Raw genomic sequence first — 23,738 nt, forward strand, 5'->3', positions numbered from 1 at the left:
ATCATATCTTTATCTGGCACACGGAAAAGAGTATGTATAGGTATTAAATTCTGTCACATACTTTGTTTCCCGCTCGCTTGCACTCTTTCAAGGCAGTGGTGATCGAAATTATGTTGACCCAAAAAACTTGATTTTAGAGCCATAGTGTCTTCAGTAAAGTTGTTCCATTATTTATTCTCCTTGTTATAGAAATTACTGTTTTGTGATTAATCCTCTTAACAGTGGAAAGCGAATTTTACTTTTTTCATTTTTGCATATAAAAATTCATAGTGTTCGGCAAAGTTGTAGCACATTTTATAAGAAACAACTTTGTCAGAGACACCATACTTATATCTACCTATTTAAATGGACTTATGTGGAGTTTTCTGCTGATTAACTTTTAATTGTGATTTTCTACAATTTTTCGATGTTCTACAATGTTGTTTGCTATAACAAAACAAACAATGTCTGCGAAAAAGTTTATTTTTATCTCACATATTTCTCCGGTTATCGACGATTATTTTTGAAACAATGTATTAAATTACTAACAAATATCTCCAAAATCTGCAAATATCTGCAGACTAAACCATTTCTCTATCTAGGTATAACTAAAACATCATTAAATACAGATATAAGCTGTTGTCTCTCGCTGTCTCCTGTGTTTATATCTGTACGTAAATTGGTGCACCATTTTGATAGAAATCTTTAATGACTAAATAATTATTAGAGATAAAAATAAGCTTTCTTCGGTGAACTCGTGTCTTTAATTATACCGAAAAACATTGTAGAACATTAAAAAAATTTTGAAAATCACCGTATAAAGTAATATCAAAAAAATGATTTTTTGGAGCATTCTAAAGGAAACTTCACAATAGTTCATTTAAACTGACAGATAGACGTATGGTGTCTTCGACAAAGCTATTTCTTATAAAATATGCTAAAACTTTAGTCAGCAGAGTGGATTTTTATATGCAAAAATGAGAAAAATTAGATTCGTTTCTCTCTTTTGGGTGGATAAATCACAAAATTCTGAAGAATAATTAACAAAACAACTTTGCTGAAGACACTACGGCTCCAAAATCAATTTTTCTGAGTAAAAAGTAATTAGTGTGATTAGTACATTATTCCAGTAGAAATCGTCGATAACTAAAAAAAAAATTGAGATAAAAATAAACTTTCTTCGAAGAAATTGTTTGTTTTGTTATAGAAAATAACATAATAGAATATTGAAAAATTGTAGAAAATCTCTACTAGAAGTTATGTTGAAAAAACTGATTTTTAGTGACAATCTGTAGAAAACTCCACATAAGTCCACTGAAACAAGCTGATAGAAGTAAAGTGTCTTTGACAAAGTTGTTTTTTTTATGAAATGTGCTACAGCTTTGCCAAACAAGATGAATTTGTATATGCAAAAATGAAAAAAAGTAAAATTCGCTTTTCGCTGTTAGGTGGATTGATCACAAAACTATAATTTCTATAACATGGAGAATAATTAATGGAACAACTTTACTGAACTATGGCTCTAAAATCAAGTTTTTTGGGTCAAAATAATTTCGATCACGTTTTCGCAGCTTTGGAAACAGTGTGCAAACGGCAAGGAAAGCTCTTGGTAAATTTGCAGATAATCAACTTTTCTATCTTGAAAGTGGTGAATTTTAACTCATCTGCGTATAAGAACCAAGACGTGAAACAAATTAAAATTGCAGGACGATATGAGACTGAAAAACGCAACCTCGTGTTACAAAATATGCATATGAAATTCTTTTGGGGGACCGCAAAGTTTCTGTGCTTAGCAAAGGGGACCGTAAAGCTCTTTGTGTTTAGCAAAAGGGGTTACAGAACCTAAAAGGTTGGGGACCACTGGGCTAAGGGTTAGTACTGCTTTATAGTTTTATGATGTCTGCTTTTGCGCTGTTGTAGGAAACTAAGGTTGTAGGAAACTAAGGCTGTTGTAGGAACTAACTTTTTGTTTCTAAGATCCGGGAATTTTGGGTAATCATTTCAGGGATTGAAAACCCTATTCCACATTATTATTTTTACTTTTTCTTCAATTTTTTTTCCAGATTATAAATTTTCCTTTTCCTCGAGTTACGTTTCTCACGTGTAATTAATTGAACGTTGAGTTAAAAATCAATCATTTTGGATTTAGTTTCGTAGCATTCAACTAATTACTAGCTCACTTCTATAGCTGAGAACAAGATGATATAGTGCACAATCGTACGTGCCATGTGTCGTTTCAAATTCATTGTTACTTTTACTAAACAGATTTTGAATATTAATATCTTAATCAATAGGTGAAGTTTTCCTCAAAATTCTCAAAGATCGTGGAGAACCTTCATTTTCAGAAAATGCATTTGAGATAGAATTAAATTGACAACTTTCTTCAATAGCTATATTTTTTTCCTGTATAATTCTAAACTATATTTCGAGAGCAGGTTTGTAGAAGTTTGCTTCAATTCGTTAAAAAAAACTTGATGCTGATTCATAAAACTAGGTACTGCGATTTCTAAAAATAAAGCGAATAAGTAGAACCGCCTTCAACTAACATACATGTTTGCTGTTCTAGTTTGAAATCAGCATCATTGTTTTCTATCACTGTTGTCCCATGTTCGATTATTTCAAAAAAAAAGTTATTGCTTCTAGCCAGCATTTAAAAATTGGTTTGTGATCGAAAAAAAAAGACTCATGTACTCCAGTGATAACATTCATATTATATGCAAAAACCACGTCAAGCTTTAATTCAATGATCGTCTTTGGTTAACTTTCTGAAAACTATCTTTTAAATTCAATTCATTAATTAATGAAATTGGACTTATGATGGCATACGATTTGTAAGTGACTGGCCAAATATGTATAAAGTAATAGTTAGTATAACAAAGGTTTCTGCACCACTAGGTGGATTAATTCAGGTTTTTTCAATTGTCAACCAGTGAAAAAATAAACTAAAAATCATTTCGAAAAGCATTTTCCAACCAATCACGAGCTCGCTTTCTGTTCGCGATGTTTTTTAGACAAGGCTTCGCCTTTTTTCAACCTCTTTCATTCCCGTAGTTTTGCAAGACGCGAAGTGATTTTATTCTAAAATGTAATACGAATGGACGGAACATGAATCTCCTTTTATGTTGGCAAATAGTGATACAGGATGAAACATGAAAGCTAGCTATTCAACCTTTCCTGAGAATTTTGGTGTCTCTAGCCATTACCGTTTTTTCAAAGACTTAAATGAGCTTTCTCGTAAACATAACGTTAAAGCGACGAATCAGACTTTTTTCGCCTTTTGTCGACCACATTTTATCTACCACATAAAATATAACACAAAATATAGGCTTATTACGATTTTGTGTGTTGCATATTGCAGCTATGTGCCTGGGTAACAAACATATCTGTTCGTACTACCGTTGCACAGTGGTCCAATAAGGCAAAAAATGGAACTTAATTCCATAGCACCTTTTACCTTTATCCTAGCTTAAAAGTGTCTTCGGAACAACTGTTTGTTTGAACGACCCGCATAATCGCAAATTATCAAAAAGTATGAAAAGTTTACTATACTTAAAATAAAAAAATAACTTTTCTGTGTTAAGGGATAGAAGAATAGTTTGTTCAGCAAAGTTGAAGAAGATTCAAAAATATGAAACTTTGTTGAACAAATGAAAATCCTATCTTCTTTCGGTACAAAGTTATAAAGTATATTACATGGAATTTACTTAAAAGTTAATTTTTTGTACTTAACTTTTGTTAGTTGCATTTTACACGAAAGTATTGTTCGGAGGAATTGTTAAAGCACACAAAACACACATTTTTGCCAAAGGTAATATATCTCCGAGACTTTTCCTTACAAAGATATATCATATTTTAGCCTATTTTTTCGATAAATTCAAGAACGTATAAGTTAAAAAGGAGCAAGTGGAATCTTTATGTCAATACTTTTCCTTGAAGTTAAGCTGAAGTACTATAAACTTCTTTTGGTTCCATTTGTCCCAATCCACCCATATTAGAGTACGGCGAGCATATGTTACAGTAGGTTTTCTTATGCAGTCATACCTCGATATAAGGCAACCTCGATATAACGTAACTCGATACTACGTAACTTTTTAAAATGTATTGAAATTAAAAATAAATGATACAGCAACTGTTTTTCGGTTATAAATGGTCTCAAAAAAATGTTTGTAGTAAGTTTTGAAACTAATGAAACCAATACGAAAATTGTCCAAAATGGGAATATGGAAGGTTCAAAAAAAATAATAGGTGATGGGAAATAGGTTTTCACGCATCTTTCAGTAACAATTCACAGTCTTGCATTAATTGAAAAAAATTTTTTTTTGCTTGTTGAAATTTTCTCTAAATGGGATAAAAAGGTTTAAAATTAATGGGAAATAGGTTTTCGCGCATCTGTGAGTAACCACCAACAGTCTTGCATCAATTATTTTTTTTTTGCTTTTTGAAAATTGTCCTAAATGGGCATAAGAATGGTTTAAAAATATTGATAGGTAATGGGAAATAACTTTTCACGCATCTTTGAGTGACCTCTTGTATTAATTGAAAAAAATATTTTGTTTTTGCTTCTGAAAATATTTCTAAATGGGCATAAGAAAAATTTAAAAATACTGATAGGTTATGGAAAATAGGTTTTCGCGCATCTTTGAGTAACTATTAACATTCTTGCATAAATTAAAAAAAAAATTTTTTGCTTCGATATAACGTAATTCGATATAACGTAACGAAAATAAAAATAAAGTTGTCTTATATCGAAGTATGATTGTATCAAAAATACTAACTTTTTTGTGTTAGAAGATAGACGAATGGTTTATTCGGAAAAGTTTTAGAACGTGTAGAAATATGAAACTTTGCTGATCAAACAAAATTCCTATCTTCATTGGGTACAGAGTTACAGAGTATTTTCTGTAAAAGTTACTTAAAAGTTAATTTTTTGCGCTTAACTTTTGTTAGTTACATTTTAATTATAATATTTGGCCTTTGGCAAAAATATGTGTTTTGTGTGCTCTAACAGTTCCTTTGAACAACACTTTCGTGTAAAATGCAACTAACAAAAGTTAAGTACAAAAAACTAACTTTTAAGTAGGTTCTATGTAATATACTTTATAACTTTGTACCGGAAAAAGATAGGACTTTTGTTTGTTCAACAAAGTTTCATATTTTTGAATTTTCTACAACTTTGCTGAATAAACTATTCTTCTATCTCTCAAAACAAAAAAGTTAATTTTTTTAGTTTTAGTTTAGTAAACTTTTCATATTTTTTGACAATTTGCAATTATGCGTGTCATTCATACAAACATTTGTTCCGAGGACACTATTAAGCTAAGATGCAGGTGAAAGGCGCTATGAAATTAAGTTCCGCTTTTTGCCTTATTGGACCACTGTGCGTTGGCTAGTGGCAGACATAAGAATAGAGTTCGAAATGCTGCTGAGAAATAGAGGTAACCGTCTTTGTCAAGACGTTTCAACATTTTGAATAGAATGTAACACATTTTCCAACACGAATTCAGCATTTTGAAAATAGGAATTATTAAGGGTTTGGAATCCCGAAACGGCAGGTAGAACAGAAATACAATGGTCTACCAAAAACTCAAAAGTCAGATCTACGAGAGGCTCGTAAAGATTCACATCGGAATGGGAAGCGAAATCGCAAAGTTAGAATGGAATGAAGAATTATATAGGACAAAATTGCGAACTTATGAAGTGCACAAGCAGTTGAAATATCAGTCGGTTTCAAAAATCGATATTTTCAATGTAGTCGTTAGTTTCAATATCAGAGAATATCGGTTAAAAATTTCCAACTCAAAGTGGTTTTGAAGATAGAAGGCTGAGAACTGTTACATATTTGATCATCTGAAAACTTTAAAGCTTATTTCTTCGAACGCAGTTATTGCGGCCTTATGAAAAACTGCTGAATTTATTTATATAAAATTACATTTATTTTAAGATAATTGAATTACGCAACTATTCCTCCGCAGTTAAAAAAAAGTAGGAGGGTGGTATTCAAGACACGACCGCATGACGTTGACTACCGTATTCTTATAAAAAAAAATATTCCATTGAAGCAAATAGTAGAGGGAATTGCAACGCTTCTTTTACAAAACTTCTGTAACAAAATTTCGAGGCACCAAAAGGTACCAGTTGCCGATTATTCTCGTTTACTGGTTAGTCCGTCCAGAATTCCAGCCATTTTAGTATTTTGCAGTAGCCATTTATTACTAACAGCCACCAGCATAACGGGTGAAACCGGCACGAGATGACCGGTACTATTTTGTTTTTCCTCCTTTTAGCTGCTAACACCGAGCGTCCGTATGTATCCGGTACGGTTTAATAATGAAACTGATGGGGTGAAATGTTCGAAGTTCGAACGATACATTTTATACCAAGGCTTCGTCAGATAACTAGAAAGAAGGAGGGGCCACATAGATGATGGAATGGTAGAGACAAATGTTTCTTGAAAGCTGCACCGGCCACTGTCGTAATATTAACACCAGCACAAACATGCATTTTTGCAAGGTTTTTTCCGCTAGCAGCAGCATTTGGTAAAACAGAAAATTCAATTGGCCGCTTCTGTACCAAAATTTCGAGGCACCAAAAGGTGCCAGTTGCCGATTATGTTGTTGTTTTTTGGTTAGTCCGTCCAGAATTCCAGCCATTTAAGTGTTTTGCAGTAGCCATTTACTACTAAAGCCACCAGCATAACGGATGAAACCGGCACGAGATGACCGGTACTATTTTGTATTTCCTCCTTTCAGCTGCTATCACCTAGCGTCCGCATGTCACTGCGGTTTTGGAATCAGAATGATGGGGCGCCGGCCGCTGTCGTAAAATTAACACCAACAAAAAGATGCATATTTGCAAGGTTTTTTACGCTAGCAGCAGCATAAACATCGGAAACAGAAAGTGACAACAACAATAACAACAAAGTCAGATCGATTGTATCCGTTAGTGTCGACTGTGCTTGGGAAGAGAGGTAGTGATTGGCTGCGCGGTATGATTTAGACAATCGATATTAATTACCAATTTTTCAATAGTGTATCTCAAACAATATTTTGTTTTTGTTACATAAATTTAACCGTAAAAGAATTTCTGTTCGATTGATGCCAAAACCTCGAAAACCTGGTTATAGATGACTGCAAAATAAGCGCTCAAAACCTGACCACTTTTCTCTGGTTTTCCCTGGTTGAATTACTAGATTTTCAAATTCAGGGGACTAACTTCGATATAGACGTTAGTCAACGTCAAAAAAGGTTTTCGGTTTTGTGACATTAAAAAGTGTGGAAATAGAGTAGCTACTTCATTCAAAAATGTATTCTATATTTACTTTAGAACATTTTTTTTCTGACTGTTGCTCTATCACCTCGAAATAAGTATTGAAAAAGTTCACCGTTTTCTGTTGCTATCGATGAGGAGACGGAAAAGTAACGTAGCAAAAGAGAATCTCGTAGGTCAGAAAAACTCGATCGGCGCCATAACGAGCTTCGAAAAAAAATCGAATTGCTGAGTGTTTGAAATTAAGTTTCACGTCTAAGCAGGCTTGTTGTTCTCCTCAATATGTGAAAAAAGCATAGTGTAGATTCACCGCTCATTCTTGTTCAGCATGAGTGCTGGGTGTTTTTTGCATCGTACTTTTTTCTTCTGCTGTATTTCCACCGCTCGCAGAAAAACCAACACACTTGCTGCTTACACCACAGCCGAGCGAAACACGTGTGGTGAATAACTCTAGTGAGAATACACAGAAGTACAGCGTGATGCACACTGCTGAGTTAAATTCGAAAGCGTTCGAAAAGCAAAATGAGTGACGGGCGGCTAAATTTTATTTCCAGTTTCGAGATCCAAAGCAAACAACGCAATCTACTTTCCTACCTTGATGCTCCCCTTATTTGATATATGCTCAAGAGACACACAGTAAATGTATTGCAGTGAGCTCTGTTTTGTAGTTATTGCGCGTATAATGTCCTTTCGCGTGAAGAAGCTTACTTCACTTTATAATTATCTTTCTGAAGAAATATTTCAGATTACACAGCGGTGTTTTTTGCGTGCTCCTCAGGTACACACGGTTCCCTACTTCCAAAGAAGTGTGTCGTTTTGCTTCCCAGTATGAGAACAGTTGTTTTCGTAGATATTATTCTACACGCTAGTGATTCTCTGAGGAGAGACAACAAGCCTACGTCGAAGTATACCTCACGGTGGCAAGTTCTCCAGAGACTACGATTGCACGAAGAAAGAGGGAAAAACATTAACAGCATTTCAAATGCTTCAAATGCTGTTATCAGCTGTTATTTCATGATGCTACCAATTTTTGCTATCAAAAAATTGGCGTAATTTTTTGTGGCTAGTAAGGCTGATACAAAGTTCGAATTTTTTTTATGTCCAGGGTTATCAAAGTTAGCAAAGGGGGTGGCAAAAAATAAATAACACCGAGACGAAAAAAAAAACAAATATCTTTGATCAAAGTTTGTGTGCAAGTTATGACGTTTGTATTTTGCACTCAAATAAATGTTGAAGAATAACACTTTATTTTTTTTTTTTTTCTTCACATAACATTTATTTGACACGGCACAAATACAATTTAATGTTTAACGGCGCCAATTATATCTGATGACTTAAAAACTAAAGCAAATTTTTTATCCTCGCTGCCGACTACGAGCTGAAATTAAGTCTAACTTAAAACTAGCATGGGATTTCCAATCAGTGTTTTGTTGTTCAATGGTCGTCTGATAATCGTCGAATGGCATGTATGGATTCGTTCTGCTGAGCCACGATGTCGTGAGTTGGGACAGAGGCTCGTAGTCCTTGGGTCCTGGTTCTATTGTGCGGGGTCTGGTTGCTGGTTTTGTGCTTAAGGTTCAAACGTGTTCTTGTCGTTTTGTTGGGTGTAGACGGAGGGGAACGGGACTAGACTGGGGCGTGGATGGATTTCAGGAAAACGTATATAAGGGACATGTAGGATAGGTCACGGCTCGCCAAGACATCACGAACAGGAACAGCCGGCTGTCTACCCTCGGCCTGCAGGGAAGCTAATAATTTAGACCTGGCGTCACGGTGTACAGGGCATGACCAAACCACATGCTCTATGTCGTGATAACCTTCACCACAGGCACAGATACCACTTTCCCCGAGCCCAACACGACGGAGGAGCGCGTCAAATCTATAGTGATTGGACATAAGCCGGGACATCACGCAAATGAAATCCCGACCTACATCCAACCCCTTGAACCACGGGTTCGTCGATACTTTGGGGATTATGGAATGTAACCACCTTCCCAATTCCCCTCTGGTCCAAGCATTTTGCCAACTGATGATCGTATTCTGACGTACAAGTGCGAAAAATTCATTAAAGGCAATTGGTCTTTCATAAATATCATCGTTTGTTGCGCCCACCTTAGCCAAAGAGTCCGCTTTCTCATTACCCGGTATCGAGCAGTGAGAAGGGACCCACGCTAAGGTAATCTGAGTAGATTTTTCGGATAAAGCACTCAGATGTTCCCGTATTTTCCCCAGGAAATACGGAGAGTGCTTAACATCTTTCATCGATCGGAGAGCCTCAATGGAACTGAGACTGTCCGTAAAGATGAAATAATGGTCCGTGGGCATTTTTTCGATAATCCCTAGGGTGTACTGAATTGCAGCTAATTCTGCGACGTAAACAGAAGCAGGATTATCGAGCTTATGGGAGACGGTTAAATTGTTATTGAAGATACCGAAGCCAGTGGACCCATCAAGAAGTGATCCGTCAGTGTAGTACATATTGTCGCAGTTGATGTTTCGATATTTATTGGAAAAAATTTTAGGGATCTGCCGCACGCGTAAATGATCCGGGATTCCACGAGTTTGTTCTATCATGGATGTATCGAAAAACACAGTAGAATCAGAAGTATTTGATAAGTCGACACGATTTGGAATATTCGAAGAAGGGTTAATATTTTGGGACATGTGATTGAAATACAATGTCATAAAACGGGTTTGAGAATTAAGTTCGATTAACCTTTCAAAATTTTCAATCACGGGACGGTTCAAGACCTCACATTTGATAAGAATACGAGAAGACAGGCTCCAGAAGCGGTTTTTCAATGGTAGTACTCCAGCTAAAACCTCCAAACTCATCGTATGGGTCGACTGCATGCAACCTAAGGCGATACGCAAACAACGATATTGTATTCGCTCCAGTTTGATCAAATGTGTGTTTGCTGCGGAGCGGAAGCAGAAACACCCGTATTCAATAACAGACAATATCGTTGTTTGGTAAAGCCTTATAAGGTCTCCTGGATGGGCTCCCCACCATTGTCCGGTTATTGTACGAAGAAAATTCACTCTTTGTTGACATTTTTTCATCAGATACCTCACGTGACAACCCCAGGTGCCTTTAGAGTCGAACCAGACACCAAGATATTTGTGTACCAAAACCTGAGAAATCGTTTTACCCATTAATTGTGTTTGAAGCTGAGCAGGTTCATGCTTCCTAGAAAAAACTACTATCTCAGTCTTCTCCGGAGAGAATTCGATACCTAGCTGTAAAGCCCAAGCAGACAAATTGTCCAAGGTATCTTGCAATGGTCCTTGCAAATCGGCAGCTTTGGCTCCTGTAACAGAGATTACACTGTCGTCTGCAAGTTGTCTTATCGTGCATGAATTTGCCAGACATTCGTCGATGTCATTTACATAAAAGTTGTAAAGAAGGGGGCTTAAACATGAGCCCTGGGGAAGACCCATGTAGCTAATGCGAAAAGTTGCCAAATCGCCATGCGTAAAATGCATGTGCTTTTCGGACAACAAATTGTGCAAAAAATTGTTCAAAATTGGAGAAAATCCTTGTCGGTGAAGTTTACCCGAAAGAATGTCAATAGAAACGGAATCAAAAGCCCCCTTAATGTCCAAGAACGCAGACGCCATTTGTTCTTTACGAGCATACGCCAGCTGAATATCTGTTGAAAGCAACGCAAGACAATCATTCGTCCCTTTGGCACGGCGGAAGCCAAATTGAGTTTCTGATAGTAGACCATTTGATTCGACCCAGTGGTCTAAACGACGGATTTTTTCCATCAATTTCCGGATACAGGATAGCATTGCAATCGGCCTATAAGAGTTGTGATTAGAAGCTGGTTTCCCTGGTTTTTGGATGGCGATCACCTTCACTTGCCTCCAATCCTGCGGTACAATGTTTTGCTCCAGGAACTTATTGAACAAGTTCAACAAGCGCCTCTTGGCATTGCCGGGTAGATTCTTCAACAAGTTGAATTTGATTCTATCTAATCCAGGCGCGTTATTGTTACAGGACAGGAGGGCAACTGAAAGTTCTGCCATCGTAAAAGGTGATTCTATCGCGTCGTGGCCCGGAGACGCATCGCGAACAATATTTTGCTCAGGAACAGAGTCCGGACATACTTTCCTGGCAAAATCAAATATCCACCTACTTGAAGACTCCTCGCTTTCGTTGACCGTTACGCGATTCCGCATTCATCGGGCTGTGTTCCAAAGAGTGCTCATCGATGTCTCCCTCGACGTCTCGTTCACGAACCGACGCCAATATCCACGTTTCTTTGCTTTAGCCAAGCTTTTAAGCTTGGTATCAAGCTCCGAATACCGTAAATAGTCGCCAGGTATACCTCCCGTCTGGTAGGCCTTAAACGCGTCGGATCTTTGCGTGTAGACATCGGAGCACTCTTGGTCCCACCACGGAGTGGGAGGCCGTTCTTTGATCGTTACGCCGGGATATTTCTTCGTTTGGGCTTGCAACGCGGCGTCGAGAATCAAGCCCGCGAGGAGGTTGTATTCTTCAAGTGGTGAATGATGTTGAATCGACTCGACCGCTTTTGAAATCATTTCCTCGTATAACTTCCAATCGACATTTCGTGTGAGGTCATACGGAATGTCAATTGGTCGCATGCGAGTTGACCCGTTAGTAATTGAAATAAGAATAGGCAGATGGTCGCTACCGTGAGGATCGAGGATTACCTTCCATGTGCAATCCAACCGTAGCGACGTCGAACATAAGGATAGATCCAAAGCGCTTGGGCGCGCTGGAGGTTTCGGGATACGTGTCATTTCACCGTTGTTTAAAATAGTCATGTCGAAGTCATCGCAAAGGTTATAGATTAAAGAGGAGCGGTTATCATTGTATGGGGAACCCCAAGCCACGCCATGAGAGTTGAAGTCTCCCAAAATCAAACGTGGCGAGGGAAGAAGTTCTATTAAATCAAAGAGCAGCCGTTGCCCAACCTGTGCTCTGGGGGGAATATATATTGAGGCAATACAAAGCTCTTTACCTTGTATTGTCATTTGACATGCGACAACTTCGATGCCTGGAATCGAGGGGAGGTTAATACGATAGAAAGAATAGCACTTTTTAATCCCTAAAAGTACTCCTCCATATGGGGTGTCTCGATCAAGGCGAATAATATTAAAATCATGGAAGTTGAGATCAATATTTGAAGTAAGCCAAGTTTCACAAAGGGAAAATGCATCGCATTTGTTTTTATTTATCAAAACTTTGAACGAATCAATTTTTGGTAAAATACTTCTACAATTCCACTGTAAGACAGAGATAGAATCCTTCATATACGCAGTTGAATTAGGCATCGAAGGATACAATCGCTGCAAGGAGAGGCCATTGGGCAGTCAACTGCTTCAAAAATGATCTAACTGTTGGGAGGAATGCTGTAAGAAAAATTTTAATTGGATCGGGTACATTGAAAGTTTCAAAAATCCAGTCCACAATGTCAGAAAATTTCACTAATCCAGAGTTTGTTTCATCAACTGGGAGTGTAAAAGGAGCAACTGGGGTTTTAGATGTTCCTGGCAGTGCTGGGAACTCCTTCTGGGACTTTAAATTTGCCAGCCCAGGAGGAGTTTGCTTCGGTTTTTCCGCAGCACTGTTTGGTTTGTTTGTAACTTTCATTTCACTTTGAGAAATCTTAGGACCTTTTCTGGGAATTTTAGGAGAGGAAATATTTTTCCTCTTTCTAGACTCCCCAGGATTGGCGTAAGATGCTCCCGCTGGTGAATCGTCAGAATCGGTTTCCTCAGAGGGCAACAGATCGAAGGGGTTCGAAGTAACGGGAGAAGTGGTAACGGTCTTCTTCAGCATGTCAGCGTAGGAACGCTTTGAACGCTCTTTGAGAGACCGTTTTATTTTATCCCTGCGCTGCATGTACACCGCACATGTCGAGAGCTCATGCAGATTTTCTCCGCAGTGAATACACTTTTCAGCGTTAACACTGCAAGAATCTTCCGCATGAGACTCCCCACACTTGCCACAACGTGCCTTATTGCAGCAGTAGGCGGCTGTATGGCCTAACTGCTTGCAATTCAGGCAGTTCATGACGCGGGGCACGTAGAGCCTCACAGGGAGACGAACCCGGTGGATCGAGACGTGGCTTGGTAGTGCAGACCCGGCGAACGTAACTCGAAACGAGTCTGACGGAGTGTATACTGTTTTGCCACCGATGATCGATGCTGACCGCAATTGCTTGCAGTCGAGCACCTTTACTTCGGGACACGTTTTGTTCTTAAAGCACCCTTTGGCACTTTGCAGTATACACTCGACGGACAGACTCGAATCGGTTATGACACCGTCGATCTCCACGTCTCGTGCGGGTATGTAAACGCGATACTCGCGTGTGAAGAGCTCAGAGCAAGCTATATCGTTGGCCTCTTTCAGGTTACCGACCACGACACGGAGCTTGTTAGGCCGGACCTTGGAAATTTCGGTCACGCCCTTGTACTCCTTCGTCAGGTCTTTAGAAATCTGCAAGAGGTTCAACTTTTTCGATTTCGGTCCTGCCTTTGGCCGAAAATAAACAGTATAGCTGCCCTGGGCTCCGTCTGGGTAAAGCCTGGGGCGAGGGGGGACTGAAGAATGAACAGGGGAGGGGGTAACAGAAGGGTCAGGGTCAGAGGGGTTCGGGGATGGTGGCGCGGGAGGCGAGGGATCTACATCCATCGCGCTAAGTTTAGCGCACTAGCGCTGACAAGAACACGTACCTTTTTATTTCTCCCTTCCAGTAAGGTTGGTTGTCCGATCGTTCGAAGTAGCAGCCGTTACAGCCAGCAGCACCAATACAGCAGCACCAAACAGCCAGCAGCAGCGAGCCAGGTGTGAGATCACTCCACACAGCGATACAACTCGCTGACACTGATGGCTTCTTCTTTTTCCTCGTTTGTGTCTCGTCCACTGCTGTAGCACAATCCAGCCAGCAGCCAAATCGGCTTACGCACCAGCTGGCAGTCACGATGCGAAACAGTTGCACAAAGGAACGACCTTGAACCCGGATTTATTTCACTCGACCAGGCAAACAATGCCAACACTTGTTCACACGTCTTTTGTTTTATACTCTATCGGACCGATCACCAAACACGTCCAGTACTGATGCGTGTTCGGCACAGAATGGGGGTAACACTTTATTATTATTATTATTTATTTCGCTTGCCTTTCTACTATGTCACCTGACTTGTTTGTTGCTAAATTAAGCATTTATGCTGTCGCAAAACCAATGAAATGAACAAAACGGTTTGAGCTTTTTTTCTTCCCCTTCAAGATTTTTGAAGGGGGGGGGGGGCAGGTGACAAAAAATGAAAATAAAATTTGTAATGGCCTAATTATAACGTTTGCGGTAAAAAATGGACTTTTTTCCAGGAGGGTCATGAAACAAAATACTGAGACAGATAATTGAGTCGGATAAATTTCCCAATAATGGTAATTGTATCATCTTACTTGCAAAAAAAAATCAACGCCCTTGCGAGGGGCCTTCCGGCAGTTAACCGGAACATTCGCCATGGCGGACGAAAACTGGCGTGTAGGCATGTTTTTAATCTCTTTCTTCGTTTTATATTGATTCCTTTTCCGTTTTCGCGACAAAAGTGTTGGAATAGATTTTGCGCTTCAAGTTTTCCCAGAAATTCTCGATGGGACGCAGCTGGGGGACGTTGGGCGGATTCGCCAACTTCGGTACCACATCGATATTCAGCCGCTCCATCTCCTCCAATGATCGCTTCGAGTAGTGAGCCGACTCCAAATCTGGCCAGAACACCGTGTCTTCGCCCTTATGGTATTTCTTGATGAACGAACGATTTCCCCGTTCGCGGCCAGCCCGGAGCGAAAGAAGAGCGGCTTTGACATCCCCTTCTCGCTGAATGTCAGCCACAGCAGCACCTTCTTGGGGAACTTGGTGTGTGAAATAAATTTCACCTCGGAGCTCACTTCCTTCGTGGGAGAAGTGAAATACGAACTACCCTGCCAGTCGTTGCCATCCAGGGTGAGATATGTCTCGTCGTCCATCACCACTGCCACGCCGCGATTCACCGGGAAAATCGACATGACCATCTTATTCAACCACTTCACGTCATTGCCCGCAGCTCCGAGACCAGTGGACGGGACCGCCGCTTCCTGCCATGTATGTCCATGTTCTCTAGATACTTTTTCACTGTTTTACCGCATGTACCAACCTCCCGGTCAGATGCACGCAGCGATGTAGCCACTTCTCCCTCGGTCTTCCTCTTCTGAGCATCTTTTGAAGCTTCTTGTCGCTGAACCGGGCTTTCTTTCGATGCTCTGATCGTTGTCCAATAGTGTCGAGATGAGGCGAATGGCCTCCCGCCGCTATTCGCGTCCACTATAATCACTATAACTGTAATTTTCATCTGAAAGTTGCTAAGAAAAAAAGTGCAATCTATGCGCTTAGTTGCTTGCTGATAAACTGAGTAATAATATTTTTTACTGGAATAATTTAGTTGAACATCTTATATTAGTACTTGTTTGTTTTCTTATTTAAGAAGTTATATACCTTTCTGCCTGCTATAATTTTATAATAGCACAGATTTTCAACAACAAAAAAGTGTTTTTTAATAAAAATTAGTAAAGCCGATACAAATTTTATTTTCATTTTATGTCACAGACACCCCCCCCCCACCCTTCAATAATGTTGAAAATTTGAAGGGTAACAATAAAAGGTTCAAGCCGTTTTGTTAATATCATTGGTTTTTTGACAGCTCATATGCTCAATTTAGCAACAAACAAGTCAGTTTCAGGGTTGTAGCATTTTTCGTCGGTCAATCGACAATCGCGCACCAAAGAGATGCACACTGTCATTAGTTTGGCGATGTTTTTGGCCTATTTCTGTCTACTTTGTTCTATATATGTTATTAGTCATTTCCAAAAAAATCTGCACTCAACGTACGTAACTCTCATTTCTAGAAAAAATGTCAAAATACGTTCCTAAATCCGGCTATGTTTATTGTGGTACCTTCTGTAAAAATAGAATCACAACATCAAAATGTTAATTTTAAGGTGTTATTGAATAGAATCTGGTCATTTATATGTAGTTTGAAAGATAAAATTTGATACTTTCGTTAACAACTCAACTAACAGTTTATGTTGATAATTCAATTGGATGGACTGCTAAAATTGGACCCTAAGTATTGTCTTTATTAACTTAGTAAAGTGTTACTTTGTTGCTCCGGTGCAGATTTTGCTATCAATTTGCCTAATTTCAGCCTGAACTTGCTCTCTGTTATAAGACACTCCATTGATGACCCTATCGTAGTTACCGGAAATAATTTCTTTGTTTTCGAAAGCTTCTTTAAAGTCGGTTGAAGATGTACTGTTCAACAAACAACCGTACAGATAGTAAGCTCTCTCGTCTGCGCACGTCTGTTGAGCCTTAACGGTGCACACGTGGATATCTTTGCTGCTTTGGCGATTTAGTTTCCCGATTAGGGCGAAGTCACGGCGTACTTCCGAAGCCTATGAGAAATATTGAGTTCTTAGCTCTCTAAGATAAGGCGATTTGCATTTATTTATTTCACCTTGACATCGTTACTAGCTGACAAATAGCGAAAACCCTTGAAAATGCAACTGATCAGTTCCTTTAAACTGTCCTTGTGTTGGTCGTCATGTAAAAATTTGCGTACTTCGCATAGTTTACCATGAAGGACATCTTGGTAGTTTCTTTCACAAAATGCCGGGTATGTTTCGTGGGGTAGTTTGATATGCGGAAGCTGTTGTGAAGTGGAATCTCATTTTCGTGGAAATGATTTTTGCTCTTCTTTGGTACTTACGTTCCGATTAAATATGCTCTTGGTTTGATTGGGGTGATGAAGTAACTTTTGTATAATTTCACCGTAGCTTCTGTAGATATCGATGAAACTAATGTGAACTTTTTCACAAGAATCTTCTGCTGCTGATTTTCTTTCCAAATTACTTAGAAAAATGTTATACTGCTCTTCATTAATATCTAAATAATCACCATAATCGTCAAATTGAGCAGAGAAGGTGTTCGACTGAAAGAAAGATAAAATATTCAGGAAAATGAAAATAGGGAAAATATTAAGTCACCTTGAACCCTCCAGCTGGTGAATATATCTTTAAATTTTCAAGAACACATTTTGTAAAGCACTTTGCCTCATTGCTGATTCCCTCAAAAATCATCCATACGGTTGCAGCTTGTTCCCGTGCAGTGTTACCATCGCCGACATGCAAATCAAAGCATCTTGTATATATAAATAACGCATCATCCGGAGAAAAAGAAACATTCGTCTGTTCTTCAATGTCTTCCTCATCTTCATCCCTGCACCGGCTAGTAGGGCACAAATTGCCATCGATTTTCCTGACCTCTTTGGCAACAGTTTCAGGGTTGTAGGCAGTTCCGGGATCATTGTTACCGTAAATTTCTCTGAAATCGATTACGTCTCTCCACTGCTCGAAGCTATCGCTGTACACCATGCACTCGAAAAAGACAAATGCTTTCTTATCCTTCGCTTTTTGCGTACTAGCATTGCACTTTTCAATAGACGAATTGACTTGTTTGTTGAGATAATGAGTTAAACTAAAATCTTTAATGATTCGCTCGATCTGCAAAAAAATCGAATGAAAAATATCCAATATTGATGAATTCCATAATTAACCTTAACGTCGCCTTGTTCCGTGAGATAACCGAATTCACTAAAAATGCAGTACACATGATTTTCCTCACCAGCTTCCTCGATAATGATGTATTGTCGCAATTCACAAAGCCGCTGTTTCAATGGTTCTGATAAACTCCGCTCACATCTTTCTATTCCGGACGATTGGTTGGACTTTGCAAACATCGACATTGTGCTCTTAAAAACAAAAAATTGCAACATAAGAAACTCAAACAAAAACAAAAACTTTAAATTTATTCATTACAAACCATAAAATACAGAAGTTTTGTAACGATTTTCAAAAACGCCATCGCAGCGAAACTATTCGTACGCGAGATGAACGATCTTTATTGATGGATCTTTTTCTAACCAATGCAACTCATTCATAAATGATCTTTTATAGCGCACTTGAAGTTTGCGGATGAATGTTTGTTCAACTGATATGATAATCACGTCAATGTTGATACACATTCGTATATTTACATTCCAGTGCCAGCTACAGATGTCAGAATAGTATTGTTGTCAGTGATTGTTTGATGTTCAAGTATTAAACTTGCATTCTACTAAATCATCAATTGAATATATTGAACATTTTTCTGAATGAAAATTATTCTATTCCGACAAGTTATCGATAGTAAATCAAATCGCACTGTACATCGTACCAGGTACATATCTCTACGCAGTGCAATGTGCAGTTGAAAATTACCCGCTGGAAAAATGCTGCATAGAAGCAGTATTGATCCCGCCAGATTGTAAACCCCATGCATATGCTCGATATGCAAAGCTTGTCCAAACATTGCCCAACCCTACGAAAAAAAAACACCAGAACCTAAGGCCAATGAATCGAAGACCTACAAACATAAATAAAAAAAAAATATCGTCGAGTGGTTTTCTCGCCATGGTGTTTGCCGTAAACATAAGACCGGCAGCAGAGTCTGAGCAGAAAAAGTGCAACCAAACAACGGGAGGTCATTCATGCAAACTGACAATCACCGCCACGACGACCGCTGCACCGCCGGATACGCGAGACGGGTTGTCTCGTCTGCCACGTACACATACCTACTCCCGAACGGACAAGTCTATTTCGATAAGTGATAAATGCGCTTGCACTTTCAACTGCCATGAATGAGATTCTTTCTGGTGTGATACGTACGAGCCTCTGCGTATGTTTGCCCCAAGTGTTCAAATCCGCGGGGACTCCAAACGTCGCGGTGCGGTTTAGATAGCATCAGTCAATAATTTAAAGTACCACATGTGAGCGTGAATCCCTTGCATAACTCGTTTACACCCGGCTAAACAGGCCGATACCCTAATGGCAGTCAGCAGTCAGCAATCAGCGTTGAATCGCAACCAATTCGATTTAAATCGATCCAATTTACGTCCCCAGCCCCCTCTGTTTATGGATGAGAAAATTTCCCACAAGTCGGACCACTTTCCAAAATCGGGTCAGCGAAGGTAAAACCCCTCCCAGGCAGCTTCCAGTGATTAGAAATTGATAGGCAGATCGTTTTTATGTTTGCCTGGCCATGACCACGCCACTGTCCGCGAGCAGGGTATAAATCAATGTTTACACTCGGGCTGAGGTAATCTCGAAATCGAGCACTTTTGTGGACCCCGGCTTCTGTGGCCCACCGGCGCAGCGACACCCAAATCCGTTTTGCATAATTGGTTTACCCGTTTTCGGAAGTCTAGCTAGGCTCTTTCCATTCCTCACGACGCGATTCGATTCGTCGTGAACTGCCGAGCTGATATGTATGTGAGTTTCCTTTAATGTAATATTATTAGCTGCTAACGGTTTCGATATCTTCACACCGAGATTAGTTGGTTGGTTGGAACGGTGGAGGGAATTCAGTTGGCATACCATTCGATCAATCGAGATCGAAGAAAGTTGGCGCACGGTCTAGGGAGAATTACGATACCTAGAGGCTTCTGGTGAACGATGACTGCGAGGGCAGTGTTGCTAGTTTGGCGGGTTCGAAGTTGAGTTTGATATAGTTCAACATTCCCGTAAAAGATCTCTTTAAACTTGGTTGTGCAAATGAACTTATCAACTTCGGAGGAGTCGATTGCAAAGACATCGTAATAAGCTTTAGATGGAGAGCCCTAATTGCATATATTAAAGACAAAAAATTTTTGGTCGTTATGGTAGCTTAGTTTGAGATTTGGCAACAAGTCAGTCAGCCAAGTCGAGTCAGAATTAACATCACCAGTTTTGTATTGCTGCATGAGGGAAGGAATTCGATCGTAGATTTCGATTCAGCTGACCACCAACTGGAATCATTTAACAAAAATCTATATCTAACAAAACTGTAATTGTGCGAGTAGAAATTCGATATCCTATGTCATGGTGTAATCCATGGTGGTGGTTGCAAAGATCTTCTAGTTTTGAATTTTGGAGGAGATTGGCTAGAATTTACATCCTTATTCAAGTCATATCTATTTCAAACTCAGTACTAATAATATTGCAAGGTATTTAGTCGAACTATGCATTATAGAATGGAAGTTTTTAAAACCTATCTTCTGAGTATTCATACATATTGTGAGGAATTCTCTTTTATTGTAGGAAGTTTCATATTATGTAATTTATATTGTCGCGGCAAATGGTTCTTGGTTTAACAAGGTCCGATCATCGTAAAGTTTTTTGTATTCACGAGTTTCATGCTAATGTGACCAGCGGTTGGCAGCATTCTACAGATTTCCACGAAAGTTTGGTTTTCCAATCAATCTCTCTATTGAGTGCCACCTGTGTCAATTTTCGTTGAAAATCATGTCAGTGAAAAAAAATTATATTGTCTAGAAACATTTTGAATATATTTGATCTGAGCCAATCCAATGCATAAAGGCCAATGAAGTAAATGAGCAACTACACTCTCAAACACATGAACATCGCTAAAACAATACAGCGCGTGCGAAATCGCAGTAGTCAGTATTACTACTGTCAGCCGATTGAACCTGTAAGTAATTTCATTTCCAGCTCTTTCGTGCTGACATCGAAATTCACTGCCTTCAATTTCAAGTAATATTCTATTGCTGACAGTGAAAAATCGCAGCTCTGCCTCATACTTAAAAGTTTTGAAAGGATCAATGTCATTTATTGAAATAATTTTGTTTGTTTCAATTTTTATTTCAGAAACTATGCGATCTGGAATTTTTTGGTCTGAAGTTTTAATGTTGGAAATTGTTTGAATTGATTGAATTGATATTGCACAAACAGAACTGTTTATTTGATTCAAGTTGAAAAGGTTGTATATGAGATATGGCCGCAAGGTCAATGAAGAATTACGACAGCCTGTCTTATGTCAATGTATATCTTGCAATCGTTTGGGGAACACACTCGATTGAAATCAATCCATTTGATGATCTGAAGCGATAAAATGCAGTCATAATTCTCGTTAAATGCTAACTTTTATCCACATGTAGCGGTCCTGAAAAACCTCTGGATATCATCCTAGTTTTGGAATACCTATACTGGGTGGTATTTGGTTTTGTTATCATCTCTGGATCCGTTTAAAACTGACTGAATGAGCATCAGAACTTGGACAATTTTTGCGACGATTTCTATATTTCCGATATTTAAATTTGCATCCATATAGCAGAATGTTACTATGAGACGTAATTCTACGTCAAAACATATTACATTTTGCAAAAATATATGGGTCATTTCTAACGAAGTATCCGAACCACATGGATACGACCTTTGCGGATTTGATTCGAAGTGTATGAAGTTGATCATCTGGGGCCAGGCTTATAAATGGTCACGGTAGAACAACTTTTCACTGCGATAATCGTCTTCTTTTGCTTCTGACGGGGCAAGGCTCACTGTTAAATACATTCGTGAACAAACATGTCAAACGAGTACTTGCCACCACCACTTATTGTTCCCTAAACGTATTTTGACATTTTTTCTAGAAATAGACAATGTGCATCTCTACGATGGGCGAATGTCAATTGACCATCTGTTCTTCGTGAGAAAGCCGACGGTCGTTCTACATTTAAGAGCGAAAGCCTACGATGAGCGACGCACGATGTTGAATGAAGTAACCGCCCCGCTGTTGGCCAGAAATTAATTTTTGAAGAATCAGTCAAAGATTCCAGAAAAAATATCAGATATGACCAGAAGTGTTTTTAGATGGGTTCTTTCTGAATTTTAAAACCGAGTTCGCATACTTCGGCAAACACAGCCACTTTCAATTAAAATTTGATGATTTCTTCGTATTCCTCGGAAAATTTTACCCTGAGGTAATATTAGTCAATGTCGAAATACGTTTTTTCAGGAATTGTTTTGAGTTTATCAATTTTTCGCCAAACAATCATGTTCATTTAACAACATTTCTGTTAACATTTTAATCCACATTACAACCCAGAAATGATGTCTAGGAATTAACTGGTTATTGGAGTATCCAAAAACTGTCTCTATTTTTTGCGGCAGTGTTGTCATATTTTTTTTTTAAATATATCATATTTTTTTTAAATGTAAAATGACGAGTTTTTCTATCTTCATTTCTGTAATTGCAATTTGGCCGCTATTTTGTTTTATAATGTTTATTCTAAGGTAATTCTTAATTGAATATATTGCCATTTTGATTTTCTCGCAATAATTGAATGATCAAATGGTTGGCTTGCGACCAGACCGAAACAAGTGCCATTTTTTTTTAAAATTGGGGTTTTAAAACTAGTGGGTGTGAAAATTTTAATAATCTATCTTCCCTGGAAAAATGAAATCATTCGAACAGTTCATAATGATGATACAACAAAAATTATATGTACCAACATGGTGGGGGTGAAACTTGGTGAAACTTGGGATGGTGAAACTTTGAACCCCCTTTACACGAAGTAATATTTTTGGCGCTTGGTTCGGTTTGGCTGCACGCCGACCAAATATGAAAAGGAAATAAAAAACAACATACTAAAGAACAATTTGCTACCCTCTTCAGCATCTCTCCGCTCACGATATTTTTTTGCTTATCTTATCCCACATAGTACGATCACAGACAGAGTGGTACGATGTTATCTTGAACACGCACAGCTGTGCTCTTCATGCACTCACAAATAAGCACTGGTGGCTCCAGTCACTTAGGGCTTCGGCACGAAGGGATTATTAGTAAATTCATATTTTTTATTATTATATTATAATTATATTTTTCAGCAAACTCATTCAAAGAAATACTTCTAAGAACGTACAAAATTAAACCACTATAGCGTAGTTGCTTCTTTTGCTTCAGGAAGTATCTCGGCTAACCATTTTTGGGGAGGCGCGTACCCCTCCCTGAGTTTAGCTTCCATACCTAGAGTCGTCAGTTCAAACAACACGTTTTTAACTTTTTTTGTTAAGCTAACAAATCATTCATTGAAAAATCCGATGCAGGATTGAACGGGTGAAACTGGCAACACTGTTGCAAAAGAGACTTTTCTGACATCTTAATAAATAGAGAAAAAAACTAAAAATCGTGGGTTGTTCTTCGATTGTCGGATGAAAATCAAGAAGTTCAAATTGGTTCTCGAAAAAATGTTGTATCTCGAGATTTACAAATTGTACCACTGAGTGATAGGTATTTCTTACGTAAAATTCCCCGAGGATTCCGGTGGAACCACCGAATTTCGAATAAAATTTATTGCATTTGCCGAAAAATGCGGATCTAGTTTTAAAATGCAGAAAAAAAAAACTATCTGGCAACACTTTTAGCCGAAACTGATATTTTTTCTGATTATGTAATTTGTTTTTTCAAGAATCAGTTCTTATCAGTTTATTTTCGGACGTCTTAAGTCTATGAATTAAAAAAAAAGGAAAAAAAGGTTTTGATCAGAAATGCAACAAAGAGGGTGGTCCAACAGAGCAGGTCGACAAAATCGATTTATTGACCCTAGAT

General features: G+C 38.6%; 1 protein-coding gene across 1 annotated transcript; it reads right to left on the reverse strand.

The window, feature by feature from the left end:
• Positions 1 to 16,164: 16,164 nt before the first annotated feature.
• On the reverse strand, positions 16,165 to 18,279 carry LOC129732107 (37 kDa salivary gland allergen Aed a 2-like). The gene is made up of 6 exons (XM_055692624.1): positions 18,141 to 18,279; positions 17,875 to 18,069; positions 17,306 to 17,821; positions 17,029 to 17,250; positions 16,777 to 16,968; positions 16,165 to 16,714 (listed from the first exon to the last, which is right to left on the reverse strand). Exons 1-6 carry the CDS (start codon positions 18,180 to 18,182, stop codon positions 16,415 to 16,417), a joined length of 1,467 nt encoding a protein of 488 aa, XP_055548599.1. The 5' UTR covers positions 18,183 to 18,279; the 3' UTR covers positions 16,165 to 16,414.
• Positions 18,280 to 23,738: the final 5,459 nt, after the last annotated feature.

Source organism: Wyeomyia smithii, chromosome 3 (genome assembly GCF_029784165.1).
Source record: "Wyeomyia smithii strain HCP4-BCI-WySm-NY-G18 chromosome 3, ASM2978416v1, whole genome shotgun sequence".
NCBI lineage: Eukaryota > Metazoa > Arthropoda > Insecta > Diptera > Culicidae > Wyeomyia > Wyeomyia smithii.

What these genes read in the sequence shown, in the direction of transcription:
- LOC129732107 (XM_055692624.1), bottom strand. Translation starts at nt 18,182, where the DNA reads ATGGCGTTTTTGAAAATCGTTACAAAACTTCTGTATTTTATG. An exon ending in CGGAACAAGGCGACGTTAAG is followed by an intron (nt 17,822 to 17,874) that starts GTTAATTATGGA and finishes ATTTTTTTGCAG; the next exon opens with ATCGAGCGAATCATTAAAGA. An exon ending in CAGCTAGTAACGATGTCAAG is followed by an intron (nt 16,715 to 16,776) that starts GTGAAATAAATA and finishes TATTTCTCATAG; the next exon opens with GCTTCGGAAGTACGCCGTGA.